This window comes from Taudactylus pleione, unplaced genomic scaffold (assembly GCF_031769625.1).
Source record: "Taudactylus pleione unplaced genomic scaffold, aTauple2 ptg000250l, whole genome shotgun sequence".
Taxonomy (NCBI): domain Eukaryota; kingdom Metazoa; phylum Chordata; class Amphibia; order Anura; family Myobatrachidae; genus Taudactylus; species Taudactylus pleione.
The window spans coordinates 8,238,695-8,256,250 of NW_028284652.1; the positions used below are offsets into that span (position 1 = coordinate 8,238,695).

Sequence of the window (17,556 nt, forward strand, 5' to 3'; positions counted from 1 at the left end):
GGGAGCCAATGCTCTCTCTAGCACAAGGCACCAAGAAGTCTAGTTACGGCTCTGCGAATTGAGTATCTGATTATTGATAAATGGGTTCCTTTGTGATAGGAAACAACCAACAGTGAAATAAAGTCCATGAACAGTCTGATGACATCACATTTTATCAATGAAGGCAGTAAGGGCGGGATATCTTGATTGACAAGCACATGGGTCCAATGCACACGGCAGCCCTTGAAGGCGACCAATCCGCGGATTAGAAGCTTCCAGAATTCACCAGCCAATTCTACCCAGTTCACGATAACCTTAAACCAATAGCATTGTGGCAGGCGGGGTTTAAGGACACCCGGCAACACCTTGCGAAAGGCTGAGAGAGGAGCGGCTTCTTGATGGACATACGTTCCAGCTAATCAACTGAGGACAATTAAAGCCATCAACCAATGATATCACGGTTCCTGGGTGGGCATTGAACTGTCATCTTCTAGTAGGTTCGAGAAGACGCGTGGAAAGGCCGGAGAGCGTCACACAGCAACTATGGAGAAGGTAAGAGGGCAGAGGCTGAGCTGTGCCCAGCTCAGTGGGTGGGAGTGATAGAAGGCAAGCACCACGTCTAATGGTTGCGGTGAAATGGTTGTCCTGCGACTTGTTGTGTGGTCGCCCAGGATGAATGAGAGCGGTGACCGGCCTGCTAGCTCTGTTGTTAAACTTTGCGGCCAGTTTCCTGACATCCCTCATTGCACAGAGCTGGTCTCCGCCCTGAGGCTGCCATGCTGTGCTTCTGCTACCTTATGTATTATTGCTGTATTGGCCAGATTCCTAACAGTTCGCATGTAGGACATCGTAACTACACTGCACTTCTCCAGGCTCGGTGCTGCAGCACTTTCATGGCACTATGGCAGCGTCAGAGGTGCCTGGGATGGGGACTTGTCTTGTGTAAATGGCATGCCGCGGCGCTGAGCCTAGTCTGCAGCTGCACAAGTCTACGTTTTGCAAAATTGAAGAAAACAATGTTACTGTGTGTGTGTGGCTCTACTTCCTCCTACCTAGAGCATATATGCTGCAGTATCTTTTTATTCATACCTATGTTCCAATTTTATATATATATATATATATATATATATATATATATATATATATTAATTTTTTCCTCTCTCTCCATAAGTATTTTAACTGGAAATACCAGACACTAGACTAGTTCATACACCTTCTGGAAACATAGACCTTTATATTTTTTTTGTTGAATCACAAACAAAAACATCCAGGTGTCAGTTATTGCAATGTAAGTACCCTCTAATGCAGTGCTTCCAAAACTTTCTTGTAACACTGCTCTCTATAGTGCAGGCTTGGTCAACCTGTGGCTCTCCAGCTGTTGTGAAACTACAAGTCCCAGCATGCCCTGCCACAGTTTTAGCATCCCCTAATAACAAAACTGTGGCAGGGCATGCTGGGACTTGTAGTTTCACAACAACTGGAGAGCCACAGGTTGGCCAGGCCTGCTATAGAGCTTCAGGTGTTTTTTTTATGGCGTCCCTATGCCAAATGTTTATTGAATAATTTTTGCTGAATTTCTCAATAATAAAGTAAATTGTGCTTATATGTCATTCTTAGGTTATGTAGTGGTGGACAGGGTTCCGCTTCGGTTTGTCCACATATTTTATGATTGGCAGCCACCAGCACTGGTTTTGCCAATCGCAGTGGTTCTCAAACTCTGTCCTCAGGACCCCACACAGTTCACGTTTTGCAGGTCACCCAGCAGGTGCACAGGTGTAGTCATTACTCAATGACACATTTTAAACGGTCCACAGGTGGAGCTAATTATTTCACTTGATTCAATGGAAAACATGCACTGTTTGGGGTCCTGAGGACCGAGTTTGCGAACCTGTGACCTATCCTATTGTTGTGGCACCCACTTTGGGAACCGCTGCTCTAATGCTTTGATAAATAGTATCCTTCTAAACAGAATATGAAGGGGGTCTCGTCAGGATGTGCACACTGACTGATTCCACTGGCATTTAAAAATGGTATTTAGCTTAAATGGAAAGAGGGCAGAGGCTGCTATATTGTGCTTTCACTGCAGCAATTTATTCTTTGTACTTGCAGAGAAGCCACATTTAAATCACATTTTATAGTTGTTCACATTCCTAAATAATAGTTGGCTTGTGTTCCTGCCACCTTACCAATATTCACATATGAATATGTTCTTCAGATTAGTAGATTGTGGTTTATTTATTTATTTTTAATTAATGATTTTTCACTATTTTCTGCTCCCTATCTGGATCTTGACTTAAGTACTAAAATTATAGTGTACTGAGGCTTATGATAATAGCCTTGCAGCTCACTGTTTGTATGGTTGCCTGTGGAAAAGAAAATCGTTAAAACTGCTTTCTTTCTCTATCCAACCCACGCTGCCCGGAGTGAGTCAGATCTGGGGGTGGTAGCGCTGAAGGGCTATTGGGGTTGAATGCAGCACACTAGCAGGGAAGAGGTTAATATGTGCTGTGTTTTCTCATTATATGGCACACAAAACTGCTGTCAGCATGAAGACTGCTGCATGATTATTGAACCACATAGTTGTTAAATATAGCAGTGCAATATTACTTAAAAAAATGTCCTACAGTACACTGAGGATTGTAAGGTGAGGACCACACAGAAGCTTTGTTGTTTCATTCAGGCCCTGGTATGACAGATGGGGCCTTGGCATGTCTGAGGGATTGTACAGGCTGCTGCTTTTTGTTACCCACTTCATCGTAATATATAGACAAAATATGCTACACTTGTTCACTTCATTTATCTTATTTACAGCGTAAATAATATATTATAAATTGCAGGCTGTGGATTAATTTTATCTAAAAATTGTTTATTCTATTTTATCCCTTTATCAGGCAAATGAATTGAAGGAGAAAGGCAACAAAGCTCTTTCAGCTGGTAATTTGGATGAAGCTGTGAAATACTATACAGAAGCCATCAAACTAGATCCCAAAAGCCATGTGTTGTATAGTAATCGCTCTGCAGCTTATGCCAAAAAGAGAGAATATGCCAAAGCACTGGAAGATGGCTGCAAAACTGTTGAGCTCAAACCCGACTGGGGCAAGGTATGACCTGGTCTCGCATAGACATCAATTGTTTCCAAAGTAATGGATCATGTTAAAGCTGGGTCTGATCCATGTGCTGCATCACAAAGAAGTGATTTGTATGTATTCTACCTCCACTCCACCAGTTAATGTCTCATTATTTAGCAATGTATTTCCTTTTATAACTATCTATTTTAAAAATAACTAAGGTGTGCTGGACATCCAGGCTCAGTAGTTATGTATATAGCACCAGCATATTTACGTTTTACAATTGGGACTAAACTCTATAATAGAACTAGACTGAGTAGTAACATAAAGGTAAGACGGTCATGCTTGTAGTCTTATTGGGTAATGGGAGTGTAATACAAGAGGACAAGTGCTACATGCTGAATATTGGCCCAGGTAGATTGCAAAGGTATGAAGTGCTTGGTGGGCTATGTAGTCCAACCACACATCAGTGTCGTTCTGGGGTCAGAGGAATGTTTTAGTGTATAAAGAGGATGCATGTAAGTGGTTTTTTTTTTTTTTTTTTTTTAATTATAAGAAATCCTTGTGCGAGGGAGGTCATTCCGCAGAGTGAGTGCAGCCCCATAGAATTTTCTTAATTTGGAACGGAAGCAGGTTATGAGTGTGGATGAGAGACTCAAATCTTGAGCGGAGGAGTTGAGTTGGGAAATACTTTGAGACCAGTGAAGTGACTTCTTTGGTGTAGTCTTGCTGATGACATTGGTTTTCTTCAAACTGAAATCTAGATTCTACTTGGTAACTGATTTGACAGGTGCTGTAATTAAATAAGCCCAGCATAATTGGCCAGAAATGTCCTGTGCTGAGGGGACTGGTACTATTCTAGGTTAGTATGTTTCTATTAATGAGCCTGATTCAGAGGTAGACGGATTAGCAGAGCTGCATACAAGCGGCTGTGCAAATCTGTCCATCTGTGATGCATATGCTGAAGGAGGTGTATGACACACCCTGCTGCATTTGCCATCCCAGCACTGCGACTGACGTCGCTGGCTGGGATAGCCATCGTAATGGTTGCTCTTTCGGTCAGGCTGCGGGAGCTGAAGCTGAATAATTTTAATTAGTACTGGGCCACCAATTTATAAATTACACTTGATATGCCAAACTCTGAGGTTTGCTTGTCTGTTTTGGCTGCAAATTTCCAGTTCACCACTAATATTGTCCGGTAAACAAGACTACACTCATTGGTAGAAGAAAATATTTAGAGACAAAGGAATGTCTAGATCCAGAATTAAGCTGCGCTCCCCTTGCCGGGCATCTATACACATAAGTGCCTGACTGAGCCATTTATTGTTTCTCCGTACAGGCGCCCATTAGTATTTAACGTAACTTAAAGCACTGGGTTTAGAAGTGGTTAGGACACCCAAGCGCACGTCTGGGAGCTCAAGCTACTGTTAGGGCGCACTAACGATGGACTTTGCACACATTTCTTCTCGCGCCTTAGGAGGCTGCGAGAAGAAACTATCACCACCCACACCCTTTAGATATCTGAATAGACCAACAATTTGAATTTGCTCCCTCGCGTAACCAATCGTATAGATGCCCAGTGTGGGGAGCCCAAAACAATTGAATTGTCCCCAAGCTTGTCTCTCCAAAAAGAGATCCGTATGGGGCACTGTTACCAAATGTGGAAAAAGGAACCAACAGAAGAACATCTCAGCCAACAAGCATATGATCTATCAAAATTTATATCGTTGGCATGTACACCAACAGAATAATAGTGTGTAGTTTACTTCTATTTTGGTGCAAAGTGAACTGCTGGCAGTGTTCCCTCTGTTTTCACCATCTATGGTTTCCAAATGTGGTCTTCGAGGCACATTTTGTATGGGTCTTTTAGGTTGGGTACACACGTAAAGATTTTCTGTCCAACCATCCAACTAGTTGATTGGAATGAAAATCTGATAAGGTATGGGAGTAACTGATGATCAGCAATTTGCTCCCAAACGCCGGAAAATGGACAAAAACTGAAAACATTGTTTAGATCAAGCATTTAACAAACTTGTCTGATGACCATTTTCATCTGTTTTCTGGTATTTAGGAGCAAATTGCTGATCATCAGTTACACTAGATTTTCATTCCAACCAATCAACTAGTTGGATGGTTGGACAGAAAATCTTTGTGTACCCAGCTTTAGAGTAGCCCTGGGCTTTATAAATTCACTATATAGAGTCCTAATTAGACCTTTTCTGGAAACCTGTCTCAGACAGACTCATCTGTAAAATAATGATTTAGCTGAGACTAAACTGTATCATTTGGAATGAAAGATTTCTATTTCTGCAAGGGCTGCAACTGACTGGCCGCAATCAAGGCTGTTAAACTATCTAATGTTACCTGCCAACCAATTGCCAAATGACCTGAGGGAATATTGGTACTATGGGGTATGAATTTGGAGCCACCTGAATCGGAATAATAATAATAAATTGTGCCTTATTAGGGGAGGAAACGACTCTGCCTGACTCTCTTACCTCAATTGCAGGCTAAATTTTAGAGGTCTTAGGACACGTTCAGTAAAGTGCTTGACTCTTGGAATGTCCAGGCCTCTGACCTGGGCAGAGTGCTGGAAGATGCACACCTATATCTTTGGGGCGTTTTTGCCCATATGAAGATCAAAGTTTTGTATTAAATTATCTTCAATGTATAGGGGCCTATTCAGAGTTGCATGCAAGTCAGCAGCTATATTACACTTGCATTACGTGCGTGGACATAAAGATATACATTCGCCTGTATAAGTTAAACCCCTCTGTTCGTCCACACCACCCCTATCCAAATGTCTGGCTTCATAGCGATCATCATTATCCGTACACCTTTGCACCAGCCCTAGAGATTTGGGGCCAAATTCAATTTGGAGCGAAAAGTGAGATGCCGGACTTTTCGCCATCATTTGAGATTTTGGGTGCGAAAAAGTATCGCACGTATCCCTGTATTCAATTTGAAATTGCCGAAAACTGGACCTGTCGAATTCAAAATCAGCGAAAAGTCCAGTAATTTTTGGGGATATCAGCCTGACACCCCCCAAAAGATGCTCTGACATGGGGGTTATCTTTTGGTACCTTTAGCAGTGCTATTCGGGGGTATGTGGAGTATTTAAACTGTCTCAATAGCTTCTTTTTGCGTTTTTAAGAAGGTGGTGAATAGTTGTTTTTTTTTTTTTTTTTTTTTTTTTTTATTTCCGCCCCCAAAACGCAAGTATTTTTTTGGGTGTCCTAATAAAAAAAAAAAATAATAAAAAAAATTTGACACCGATTTACCTTTAGGGGACTGTCCAAGGATGGAGGGTGGTTTATAGAAGTCTACACCACAAAACCCCAATTCTGCACTTTTTCTCGCCATCTTTTCCTAGGTGCTACTTTTTCGCCGGGTCTGATGCATTCACTTTTTGCACCGGCGAAAAGTCGCCTAAGTTGAATACGGGGAAAAGTGGAATCGGCGAAAATGAAGTTATCGGGGGGGGGGGGGGGGGGGAGGTTTTGCAGAGAATGGCTTTTCGCTACAAATTGAATACGGCCCATGGTCTCAAATCAGACAGAACTTTATGTACACACAGCACAGCATAGCCTTGACACACCCTCCTAGGCTACTTTTGGCATGTCGTTGTGTGTGAATGCGTCTCTACACCTCTTCAGCTGCACTTTGAGATGCAACTGGGTTGTGTATGACTGAAATGTAAAATGCTCATTTAATTTGGTCAGTTTGATTTGCACTAGAAGAGGAAGAAAATGGGCCTGGAAAATTGGTGTAACTGCTTTGTGTGGAATACACTTGCGTATCTTTGTTTTCTCAGTTGTAATTCAACATGAAACTATTTTCCAATGTAGTCTCTGTATCAGTGACAATCTCATTGTGTTTTGAGCACCTACTAAACCCTGCTATTTCCACCAATAAGTAGACCTCTTCGGCGTAGATTATGACTGGCCATTGGTGATGCCACATATTCCTGCTTGACCTTGAGTTCTACATGCAAAGAGCTTGATGATCAGCAGTACAAATATTAAGGGCGAGAGGACAGCCTTGTTTTGTACCTTGAAGGATACCAAACTGGCAAGCCCATACAATGCAGCCAAAGCCGTCGGGCAGTACAAGGCCTAAATGTCCTCTGACAAAAACTTCTCAGAGAATCATGTAGCACTTGCTCATTCATGTTCCAAAATATGTGGTCAGTGTTTCTGTGGCAGGATTGTGCAAGGGTATTTCTGTTTATGGGTGGAGTGATAGCTTTATCATTAGTCTACAGTGTTTTATGCAAATTTCCAAACCTTGCTAGGTGAATAATGTAGATAGCTTTTGGAGCTGCATACAATTTTAGCCTGTACTGTATAGTATGGCATAGATTTATAATTTTAGAAACTCCAACCTTCACGTCTGTGAAGGAACAGATCTCAAAAACACTAATGTCAGATGTTGGTGCTGGATGCTGGAGAAAGTATGTTTATGTACACTCTGTGGGGAAAACTCCTGCCTCCCAATCTTTGTACCACTTCTGTTCTGACCATGTCTCTCCTTAACTCCTCATAATTATGTCGGACACCTCTCTTGCACCTAGGCCACAGGACTGATGCAATCACATAATACTGAAATGAGAGAGAGGGGTGTTTAGATTATGAGGTAGATGTGGCTCTTAGTCCTCTGTGCCTCTACAGTTAAGCTTGCCTACAGTCAGTAACACATTTTTGTAGAAGTTGGGTACATGTGTATAGCTATATGTAATACTTACATTCTAAACATTCACTGGGCGTTTTGTATGACTGATTCAGAAATCTATTGGTGTCAGTTTAGAACCACTTTTTCTGTTTAGCACCTTTATCATTCTCTGCTACTCCTGATGCCATTCCACAAGTGGTTGGTGTCTCCTGGTCATCATGATGTGTTCATTTTGCCTGTCTTTTTTTTTTTTTTTTTTCCTCCTTTTGGGCATTTGTCACATTTAAACAGAGAAGCCTACAATGGATTTGCTATGTAGTTTTACTATTGTTAAAGTGTAAGATACACAACAGCGTGTTTGAAGCCTGAAATGAGGCGCAAAATGCTGTGTTGTGTGTGTGTGTGTGTGTGTGTGTGTGAACTGTCAGCTCACTTATGTCTGTTCTCATACAGGGGTATTCAAGAAAAGCAGCAGCTCTGGAATTTCTTAATCGCTTTGAAGAGGCAAAGAAGACTTATGAAGAGGGCCTTAGGCATGAGCCAACAAATGCGCAACTGAAAGAGGGTCTGCAGAATATGGAAGCAAGGCTAGCCGGTACTAAAATAGCTCATGGGAATGGGAGGAATGATTTCTCGCTTTCATATGTCTGACAATAATTCTTTCTCTCTCTCTTACCCTCTTACTCTATCACAGAGAGAAAGTTTATGAATCCTTTCAATTCCCCCAACTTATTCCAGAAGCTGGAATCTGACCCACGTACACGAGCCCTCCTTAGTGATCCCAGTTACAGAGAGTTGATAGAGCAACTGAGAAACAAGCCATCTGATCTTGGCACGTGAGTAAGATCTTCAATTATTATTTAGGTTTTATTTTTATTAGATCTCTTGAAAATGAGCAGTATGTACTATGCAAGAGCAGGCAGAGGATAAGGACATGTACGTACAGCAACAATACATAATAAATTATTTATATTGTAAGCTATATTTCCCAGAATGAGTGAGTAGGGGTTTTTTTTGTTTGTCTTAAGTGTTGATTTTTCAAACTGGCGGTCCTTAGTAAGATGACATATTACTTTGGGAAACCGATGTTGCCTGACTTATGACTTTTTACTTTCCAGGAAGCTGCAGGACCCACGAGTCATGACCACTCTTAGTGTGCTACTTGGCGTGGATCTTGGAAGTGTTGACGATGAAGAAGAGGAGCCTCCTGCTCCGCCTCCCCAACAACCTCCAAAGAAGACCCAGCCTGAGCCAATGGAAGAAGATCTCCCTGAAAACAAAAAACAGGTAAGAATTTGTACATTATGAATGGTTCGGTGTTCTGCAAGCTGGGTAACCGATCACCAGATGGAGGGGAGTGTGGGTGCTGTGTTTTTATTATAAACTGTCTGATATGCTAAACTTTTAACGGACAGGAGGGAAAAAAAAGCTCTTGAGCTATAACCTTCTTCTATGTCCTTTTCTGGGTCGACCTCCTCCACAGCATTGCTCCTCAGTTTCAGGAGAACTAATGGTGTCATGTCCACTTTGTGACCTTTCCACCTTTACAAGTCTTGCCTATATATCCCCCTTTTTTTTTTTTTTTTTTTTTTCTTCCCCTACAAATATGTTCTGGATAAAGTACAACAGCCATAACTCTGCCAAATGGGACTTCCCTTTTTGTAGAATATTGCAATAAATATATTTTGATTGTGATATGCACCGAAACATGAGCAAAAATATGGTGATGGTGGTTCCAGCAACATGATGCCAAAACTAGTTCAACCCAACTGTCTAATTCCAGACTGCATAGGAGAAGCAAGGTTTTTCTTTTTTTCTTCTGCTATTATTATTTATTTCAAGTGGTGGTGTGTTGCCCTCTTTAGGCATATTATTGAGGGGATTACTTAATGATTTCTCTATAATTTGATCAAATTAGAAATATATAACACTGTGCTATAGTTGAGCTTTCAAGAAGTAATTCTCTTGGAAGTGTGCAGTCACCATATATAATATGCAATTAATAAAAATCTTCTTGAATTTAAGGGATTTCCAGAATGGTAGCCTTATAGATCAAGTTGAGCCCCAGATATTTGGCAAAGGGAAACAGTGTTTTTGTTCCCCTCAGGCTCAGAAGGAAAAAGAGCTAGGCAATGAAGCTTACAAGAAGAGAGATTTTGATACAGCTCTGAAACATTATGGACAGGCCAGGGAACTTGATCCAACTAATATGGCCTATATTACCAATCAGGCAGGTAAGTTTCTAACTTGCATGTAGTCTGTAGCGTTTTAGTTTCAGATATAATTTCGTCTGGCCAGAAGTCTTATGTAAGATATAGCGATTTTCTAATCTGTCCCTAACCTAGTGTGTTCACTCTTTATTATCCAGCTGTACATTTTGAACAAGGGAATTACAATCAGTGCAGAGACTTATGTGAGACGGCCATTGAAGTAGGAAGAGAAAATCGTGAGGACTATCGACAGATTGCCAAGTAAGTGTAACGGGTTATAGGCTGATGGGCAGGAAGTTTCCAGATTACTCTCTAATAGTTTGCAAATTTTGTCTTCTGTTTTATGTATTATGGGTGGGGTGACCCACATCTCGCCCATCCTACTTTCCAGGTTTTACAGTTTAATACGTAGTTGCTCCTATTTGACCTTTCAAGTTGAGGAGGTGAACAGCTAACTCTGCTTCAGCCCTTCCCAGCCTGCTTGTTAATAGGAGGGGAGATGGTGCTGTCCCTCTCTGCTGAGTCAGCAGGTGCTGAATGATCTCCTCCTGCTTCCTTCTCATAATTTTTTTTTTTTTTTTTTTTTGTGGCATACTTCTATGAAGTTATTGGGCATTCTGTAGGTTTACCCTTATTGAACAAGCAATCTAGGGTTCCATCTATTGGTGAATTGTGCCTTTACCATAATCTAGCACTGGGGCATGTGGTGCACTGCAACTTTTAAAGATCCAATTTACAGCAAGTTGCCATTACCATAAACTGGATTATCCAGTAGTTGACATTTGGGGCTTTAAGCTGGTCATACATCTAGTATCTATCTGGCACTTCCTTCTGCCTATATCTGAATCGGGTGATTATCAAAGTCCAACATGATGGACAATCTCTATTTGCTGATTCCGACCCAAAAATCATAAGAATCAGCAAGTCAGGGATTTTCAACATGTAGGATTGTTGATTTGTGCCCCCCCCCCCCCCCCAAGCAGGCATGGAAGCAAAAGCTATCCTATGTATCCATAACGTCACTGATGTTCTCTGTACAGAGCGTATGCCCGCATTGGAAACTCCTATTACAAAGAAGATAAATACAAAGAAGCAATTCACTTCTACAACAAATCGTTAGCAGAGCACAGAACGCCAGAAGTACTCAAGAAATGTCAGCAGGTGTGTAAAAAGCGTAACATTAGCAATTTTGCATTGTATCCATATAATCCCAAAGACTGCATCAATATTCTAGAAAAACTAATCATAGGAGCAAACTTTTAATTCACCCAACACTAGTCTTTCATGTATAAGACAAGCACACTATGCTCTAGAACAGGGGTGTCAAACTCTGGCCATCCAGCTGCAGTGGAAGTACACATCCCAGCTTGCCCTACCATTGTTTTATCATGCCATAATGGCAAAACTGTGGCAGTGCATGCTGGGATGTGTAGTTCCACTGCAGCTGGGTGGCCCGAGTTTGACACCACTGCTCTAGAAACTTACTTAAAAAAAAAAAAAATGCATTGTATGTATAACATATATACAGTAGGACATCAATTAGAGATGGCCCTAGAAACAAGGATGGAAAACTATAGCTATAGAATCGTGTTTTTGGCTATGTATTTTCAGTAGCACATGTATCTGCTGGTCAACATTAAGATCTTAAATTACTAAAACAAGAATCTGCCCCATTGTCCGTTTTAATTAGCCGCGATGTTCACCACGCAGGTAAAGCTCTGTTATGCCCGGAGCTATCCAATTATTATGCATTTTCCTCACAATGTAAAACATAGAAATTATTTATTTGGCTTAGACACCACCTTTAATCAGCATGGAGACCCCGATTCACCATGTTTAAGTCCACCAGAGGAATTTTAATGACCTCTCACCCGGCAATCTATTTTAATTGGTTTCTAAAGTTAAATAATTTAGGTAAAGTACTAACTGGTAATTGTAAGCATATTGGCTACTTTTCCAAGAGGTGGGCACATGCCCATTGTTGCCCATGCATAGCGGTAAGCAGCCCATTGTGGTGGCCACCTACTTCTGAACTTTCAGTCCCCTGGCTTAATTACTTACTCAAAAAATGGCCATTGTGTCATTTGTTCAATTTAACTTGACAGTTGGGGGTACATTCAGCTATATGTAATGTTGAATTGTACATTTTCTGTGCGTGGCTTTGTGTCTAGGGGGAGAAAATCCTAAAAGAACAAGAGCGTCTTGCGTACATCAATCCTGAGCTGGCTTTAGAGGCAAAGAATAAGGGCAATGAAGCCTTTCAAAAAGGTAAGCACAATGTATCCTAATACTGTATGAGCCAGGAACTGTACCAGTAGGGACTTTTTTTGTCTTTATAAAGACCATACTGCACATGCACACCAACAACAATTTAGGCATACATTGAGAGCTGGTAAGTGTATGAATAGTACAGTAATGGCGTGTTAACATATTTACAACCGAATTAGATGTAGCCACATGACAGATACACCTTCTAGGAGGCATATGCCTGCAACGAATCTATTTGCCAGAAGTTGAGACAAGCTTTACATTAATAAGCAGAGAGTGGTTGGTAGCTACCATATGCACTGGTTATAAATACTGTTTGAGTGGGATTTGCATTGCATTTAAGCCTTGCAAAGATATAGTTGAGTTTATTTTTCATGTTCCCAGGTATGTGCAGTGCCTGTAATTGAGGCCAGAAGAGATTGGCACAGGTGTTTGTTTTGTATAGTAGCCGTTTCCTACGTCTGCAGTAATCTTTTTTGGGTATGGTCTCAAGCCTGGTCTCAAATGTTGGCTTGAGGTTCGCTGTTTGAGCTCGTAGAACCAGGGTCTGGTTTATTTATGCACTCTATGTATGTTTTTATCCTTGTTTGTGGCGAGAGGAATAGCTGTGTTGGTCAGTGTACCAAGATGGCATAGGCACCTTTTGTGAAAGGCAGTAATGAAAAGACTGAGTTTTCAGGGTACAGTAAAGATCTTTGCTAGATGGCATTAGGATCTTTTGTGAGGCGTGAAATTTAATAGAGGGCCTGATTCAACAGAGGACGGAATTGCAAAGCCGCATACAAGCAGCTCTTCAGTTAAGTCTTTGCTCAAATGCAAATGAAGCGGGAGGTGTCTGACACAACCTGCTGCATCTGCAATCCCAGTGCTGCGAACGAGATCCTGATTTTTGCCACTCCCGAAAAACGGGGGTGATGCAGTCCTGTTTCTGGGAATGCAGGGACGGCCTGCAACACCCCGTAAACTCCTCTGACTGCCAATCAGACAGACATACGGGGGCCTGACTGCATTCTTGTGGCAACACTAGAAATGTGTAGGCCAGATAAAACTTCCAAGGAACCACCATTGCATCTATTTGGAAGGCTAACTGATCCCTGGTTCTGCAACAAAACCTGTGCATCTTGTTCAATCGAGAAGCCATTAAATCTATCTTATGGTTCACCCCATTTCAAAACCAGCATGTTGAAAACTTTCCGATGCAGAGGCCATTTCCCCTAGAAGAATTGACTGGCGACTAAGAAAGTCTGCTGTCCAATTTTCTATTCCCGTAATAAAAACTAACTATATGGCTGGAACTCCTGATCTCTACCTAGGACAGAATCTGAAGTGTTTCTCTCATAGATAGGGGAGCTCTTTGTATGATTTATGTACGCTATTGTTTTAACCATTCTTTTTTTTTTTTTTTTTTTTTTTTTTTTTTATTCTTTTTTTTTTTTTAGAGTGTATTTAGATATGCTCCAATACAGTGATAGGAAGCCTTGCTAGGTCAATAGACCCTGAAAATGATGAATCAAGTTGACTGCTTAACTCCCTGCCCCCCCACTCAACCTTGGAAACTGGCATCTGAATTTATTTTATAGTCAATGGTTGGTCTCTGACTAACTCCTAAAACTGCATACACATGGTACGATCTGCACAACCAACAATATCGATTAACGATTTCCCTTGAACTTTCTGTAGTGCAGGACAAACTATATTGGGTGTACACACTGAAAGATCTCTGATAGATATCTTTCAGTGAAGTCATCCTTCCACATCTCTGAACCTGCACATCGTGATGAAATCATCTAATTTGGCCTGCATGTACGGACGACCATAGAAATCATTATCGTCCATGCGAGAATGCGCATCGTTGGTCGTTCACTACATAAAAATTAACGATTTATCATCGACACGTTATTGTTCATAGATATCATACCGTGTGTACGCACCTTTAGTGTAATTAACATCTCAGAATGCGGCTGTTAAACCAAACTGCAGGGCCTTGAATTGGAAATTTCTTTGTCTGACTGCAACTTTGATGGCCTTCCCAAATAGACACATAAATATGGGCATCTTTGAATGTAGATAAACTAAGCTTTGGCATGTACAGACATCAGTTTATGACTGACCTTTATAGACTCCGTTCTGAATTTGTCTATTCTCAGTTTGGTGTTTAAATCCTTTTAAATTTAAAATGGGGCTGTAACTCCAATCTGGTTTTTGGACTAAAAACAGATTGTAATAAAACCCTATTTTTCTTTGACATTTAGGCACTGGGATGATTAGCTTTGAATCTTGAAGAACCTTTATTGCTTTACCTAACTCAAGACATTGTCTGTTGTTTGACCAACATGTTGAGAGAAAAAACCCCTTTTTGGTTGTGGAATCGAAAGACTGATCAAGTAACCCTTTGTCTAGAATATCTGTTTCCCTCCTGTACGAGGAAGATGCTCCATTGGTCCTTGAATGACAGCAAACTGGCACCTACCCGAGATACTTCTGGGTGTACGGTCCTGCCCCCCACCCCCTGGTCCCATGATTTTAACCGCAACACACATCTAGCCACCACTGCTAGACCTGTAATCTTTGACTGAACCAAAGATGTATCCAAAGCAGCTTCTCCCATTTTGAGTGGCTCTGCCTTAGACCACAATTGGCACCGAAGGTTGTTTGACTGGATCACGCCTCATAAAAGATCGATCCACTTCTCCATAGCCTTCACTACTCTGGCGGAGGCCATACTAGGTCTTAAAGCTGCACCAGCTGCTACATAAACAGATTTCAACACACTTTTACATTTACGGTCAGAGCTATTTTTAAGAGCGACTCCATCAGAATTAGGGAGAGCATTGGATAATCTTGCTATAGGAACATCTACTCCTAGGTGGTTTGTTCTCTATATACAATATCCTTATCTGAATTTGGGTACATGGAAGGAAACCTGCATGACACCAGGAACAACTTTTCCATATTGACCATGGTTCTGCAATTAAATCGGTCAATTTGTGAAGAGGAGGGCAAAACAATGGACCTCCATCTTATTTTTTATTTTTTTTGTTCTGAACAAATAATTGGATACATTTTCGTCACCATTTTCTTGGTCAGGGATGGGGAACCTCGGGATGGGGAACCTCAGGCCCGGGGGCCGCATAAGGCCTGCGGAATAATTTGGTCTGGCCCTCTAATCTTTTTTTCTGCTATCCTTATCTGGCTAGCAGAGTGCCTAGAACAGTACCCTGCTGCCAGAATCTATTCAGTGCCGCCTGGAGCATCCTTAGGACGCTTCAGACGGACACTTCGCTGCCCTTACAACTCCCCACAGTATCCCGAGGATGCTCCGGGCATTACTGTAATCACCGGCGATTGTGCCCCTGCCTCCGTGTGATGTCACGCAGAGGTAGTGTGGCCTGCATCGCGCCCGCAAATGTTTTATATCAAAATAGCTCCCCACCCCTGCTCTAGGTCAAGGACTGGACGGACTGCAATAACCAAATTCTCCACTCCCTGGGGACCAAATGCTTCTTCAATAAAGGAAACTAAATTGTCTACCTCCAGAATCTTCAATTTGTCACTCCTCATCCAAGAAAATCAGATTTCTGAGAAGCCAGGCACTTGTCCCAAAAACTGTCGCTTGCGTGACTTGGGCCCACCTGAGGATAACTATTTCTCCAGTAAAGAGGACGTTCTTTCTAAGCCTAAAGCTTTCCTTTCTATTGTTGTGGCCCAGAATGGGAGCCTCCAGAAGACCTAAAGAGTCCGGTCCTCCCCAGGAGAATGGTTGTTTAACAGGATAGGACCTTGCTCTACCTTGCCTACACCATGTTGTGGATCACACTTATGTTATGAGTGGATACAAAATTAGACAATTCCTCTCCCATAACCGAAGCTATGGAAAAGGAAAAAGACCTGACCCAATCTGGTTCCTCCACCGGACCGGCAGGCCTCTCAGCAACCAGTCACGGACCACGTGCCTCCTCGCAAGCAGCACATCGAGCATGCGTGTCCCCAGAACATAATTTAGAATGACAACTGGAACAAAAATGTTGCAGACTGGACTTCCCTCCTGCATAGCCTTAGAAGTATTTCCCTTCTCAGACATAACCAAACCTTTACAAGGTAATGCCGGGTACACTAGACAATGTCGTCTGATCCGGCCAGTTCGGATGACATGTCTGCAACATCGTCTAGTGTGTACCCTCAATGTCACTGACCATGCGCGCTCCTGTGCATACAGGTCCGATGGGCACCATAGTCAGCGAGGGCTATGCTGCCGAATGCAGCATGGCTCCTGCTATCGCTCCCGACGTCAAGTGTGTATGCACTTGCCGATGCTGGGACCCCCGCCGTGTCCTGTCGCATGATAGGTCGGTTGGGTTCACATTGTTAAATGTGAACCCAGCTTAACTGTCACAACACTGTATTATACAGTGTTGTGACTGTATAATAGTCACAACACTGTTAGATAGATATATATATCTATCTATCTGAGGTAAAATAAACTTTGTCAGATATTTCTCTAGTCTCCATGCCGCATGGCGTCACAAAGTAGAGGGAAGAGGAAATTTGCCATTTTTAATCAGCAGATCGTCTTTTCAGCTGTAGGACTGTACCAATAATCCTCTGGCTCAACTTCCCTGTTCAGCCTGACTTCTTACCTCAGCACATTACTTTTTTGAATAATGGTAGGCCCTGAGGGCATCTACTCCAACTCTTAAACACTTTCATTATAGGGTGAGAGAGTAGCCTGCCGTTAACACCCCTTTAGGCAGTGTGGACTGGTCCCAGAGCTTACTTCCTGTGTTATGGCAGATGTCATCTGTAATGGCCGCTTCCACTCTGAGAGGGTGCCCAGTGTCTTACAGCTTGCATGCCGCTGAGAGGAGTGCCATTGCTGCACCCTCTTCCTCCAGGCCCCCGTTCATCTGCCACCACGCTGCACAGAGTCGGAGTCCCTGCTGCCAGCCAGACCGTCGGGTAAGGAGAGGGTTTGAGGCCCAAATTTACAGGGTGGACCTACAGACACACTCTTGGGGGGGGGGGGGGGGGGGGGGGGGGGAGAGGAAGGAAAGACTGCAAATGTGAAGAAGAAAAGAAACAAATACTAAGCGAACTAGTGCCAACCTTCTCCTATCAGCACTTAATGAAAACTGTGGAAATTAACTCATTAAGTGCTGGCTCCTCAACCCTCAAGTGTCTCCCAGAAGAAGAAAATAGAAGTTTCTCTGAGGGAATGAGGTGGAGGAGTAAGAGGGGAGCATTGTGCCTAGTAGGAGAGCGGCTCACTAATGAGACATGTTGCCTACAAATTTGGAGATCATACCAATAATTTTTTAATTCTTATTTAACTTTAGTAAAAGCATAAAACTTTAAAAATGCAT

The 17,556-nt window shown here is 42.2% G+C and overlaps 1 protein-coding gene across 1 annotated transcript in view; it reads left to right on the forward strand.

Moving 5' to 3' along the window:
- Positions 1-361: 361 nt before the first annotated feature.
- STIP1 (stress induced phosphoprotein 1) overlaps positions 362-17,556 on the forward strand; it is a 44,036-nt gene continuing 26,841 nt past the window's right edge. The window contains exons 1-9 of the mRNA XM_088480067.1: positions 362-531; positions 2,871-3,080; positions 8,172-8,313; positions 8,413-8,554; positions 8,837-9,005; positions 9,826-9,952; positions 10,087-10,189; positions 10,969-11,089; positions 12,100-12,196. Of these exons, the coding sequence (XP_088336193.1) occupies positions 523-531; positions 2,871-3,080; positions 8,172-8,313; positions 8,413-8,554; positions 8,837-9,005; positions 9,826-9,952; positions 10,087-10,189; positions 10,969-11,089; positions 12,100-12,196 (1,120 nt within the window). The 5' untranslated portion in view covers positions 362-522. The remainder of the gene's footprint in view (positions 532-2,870; positions 3,081-8,171; positions 8,314-8,412; positions 8,555-8,836; positions 9,006-9,825; positions 9,953-10,086; positions 10,190-10,968; positions 11,090-12,099; positions 12,197-17,556) is intronic.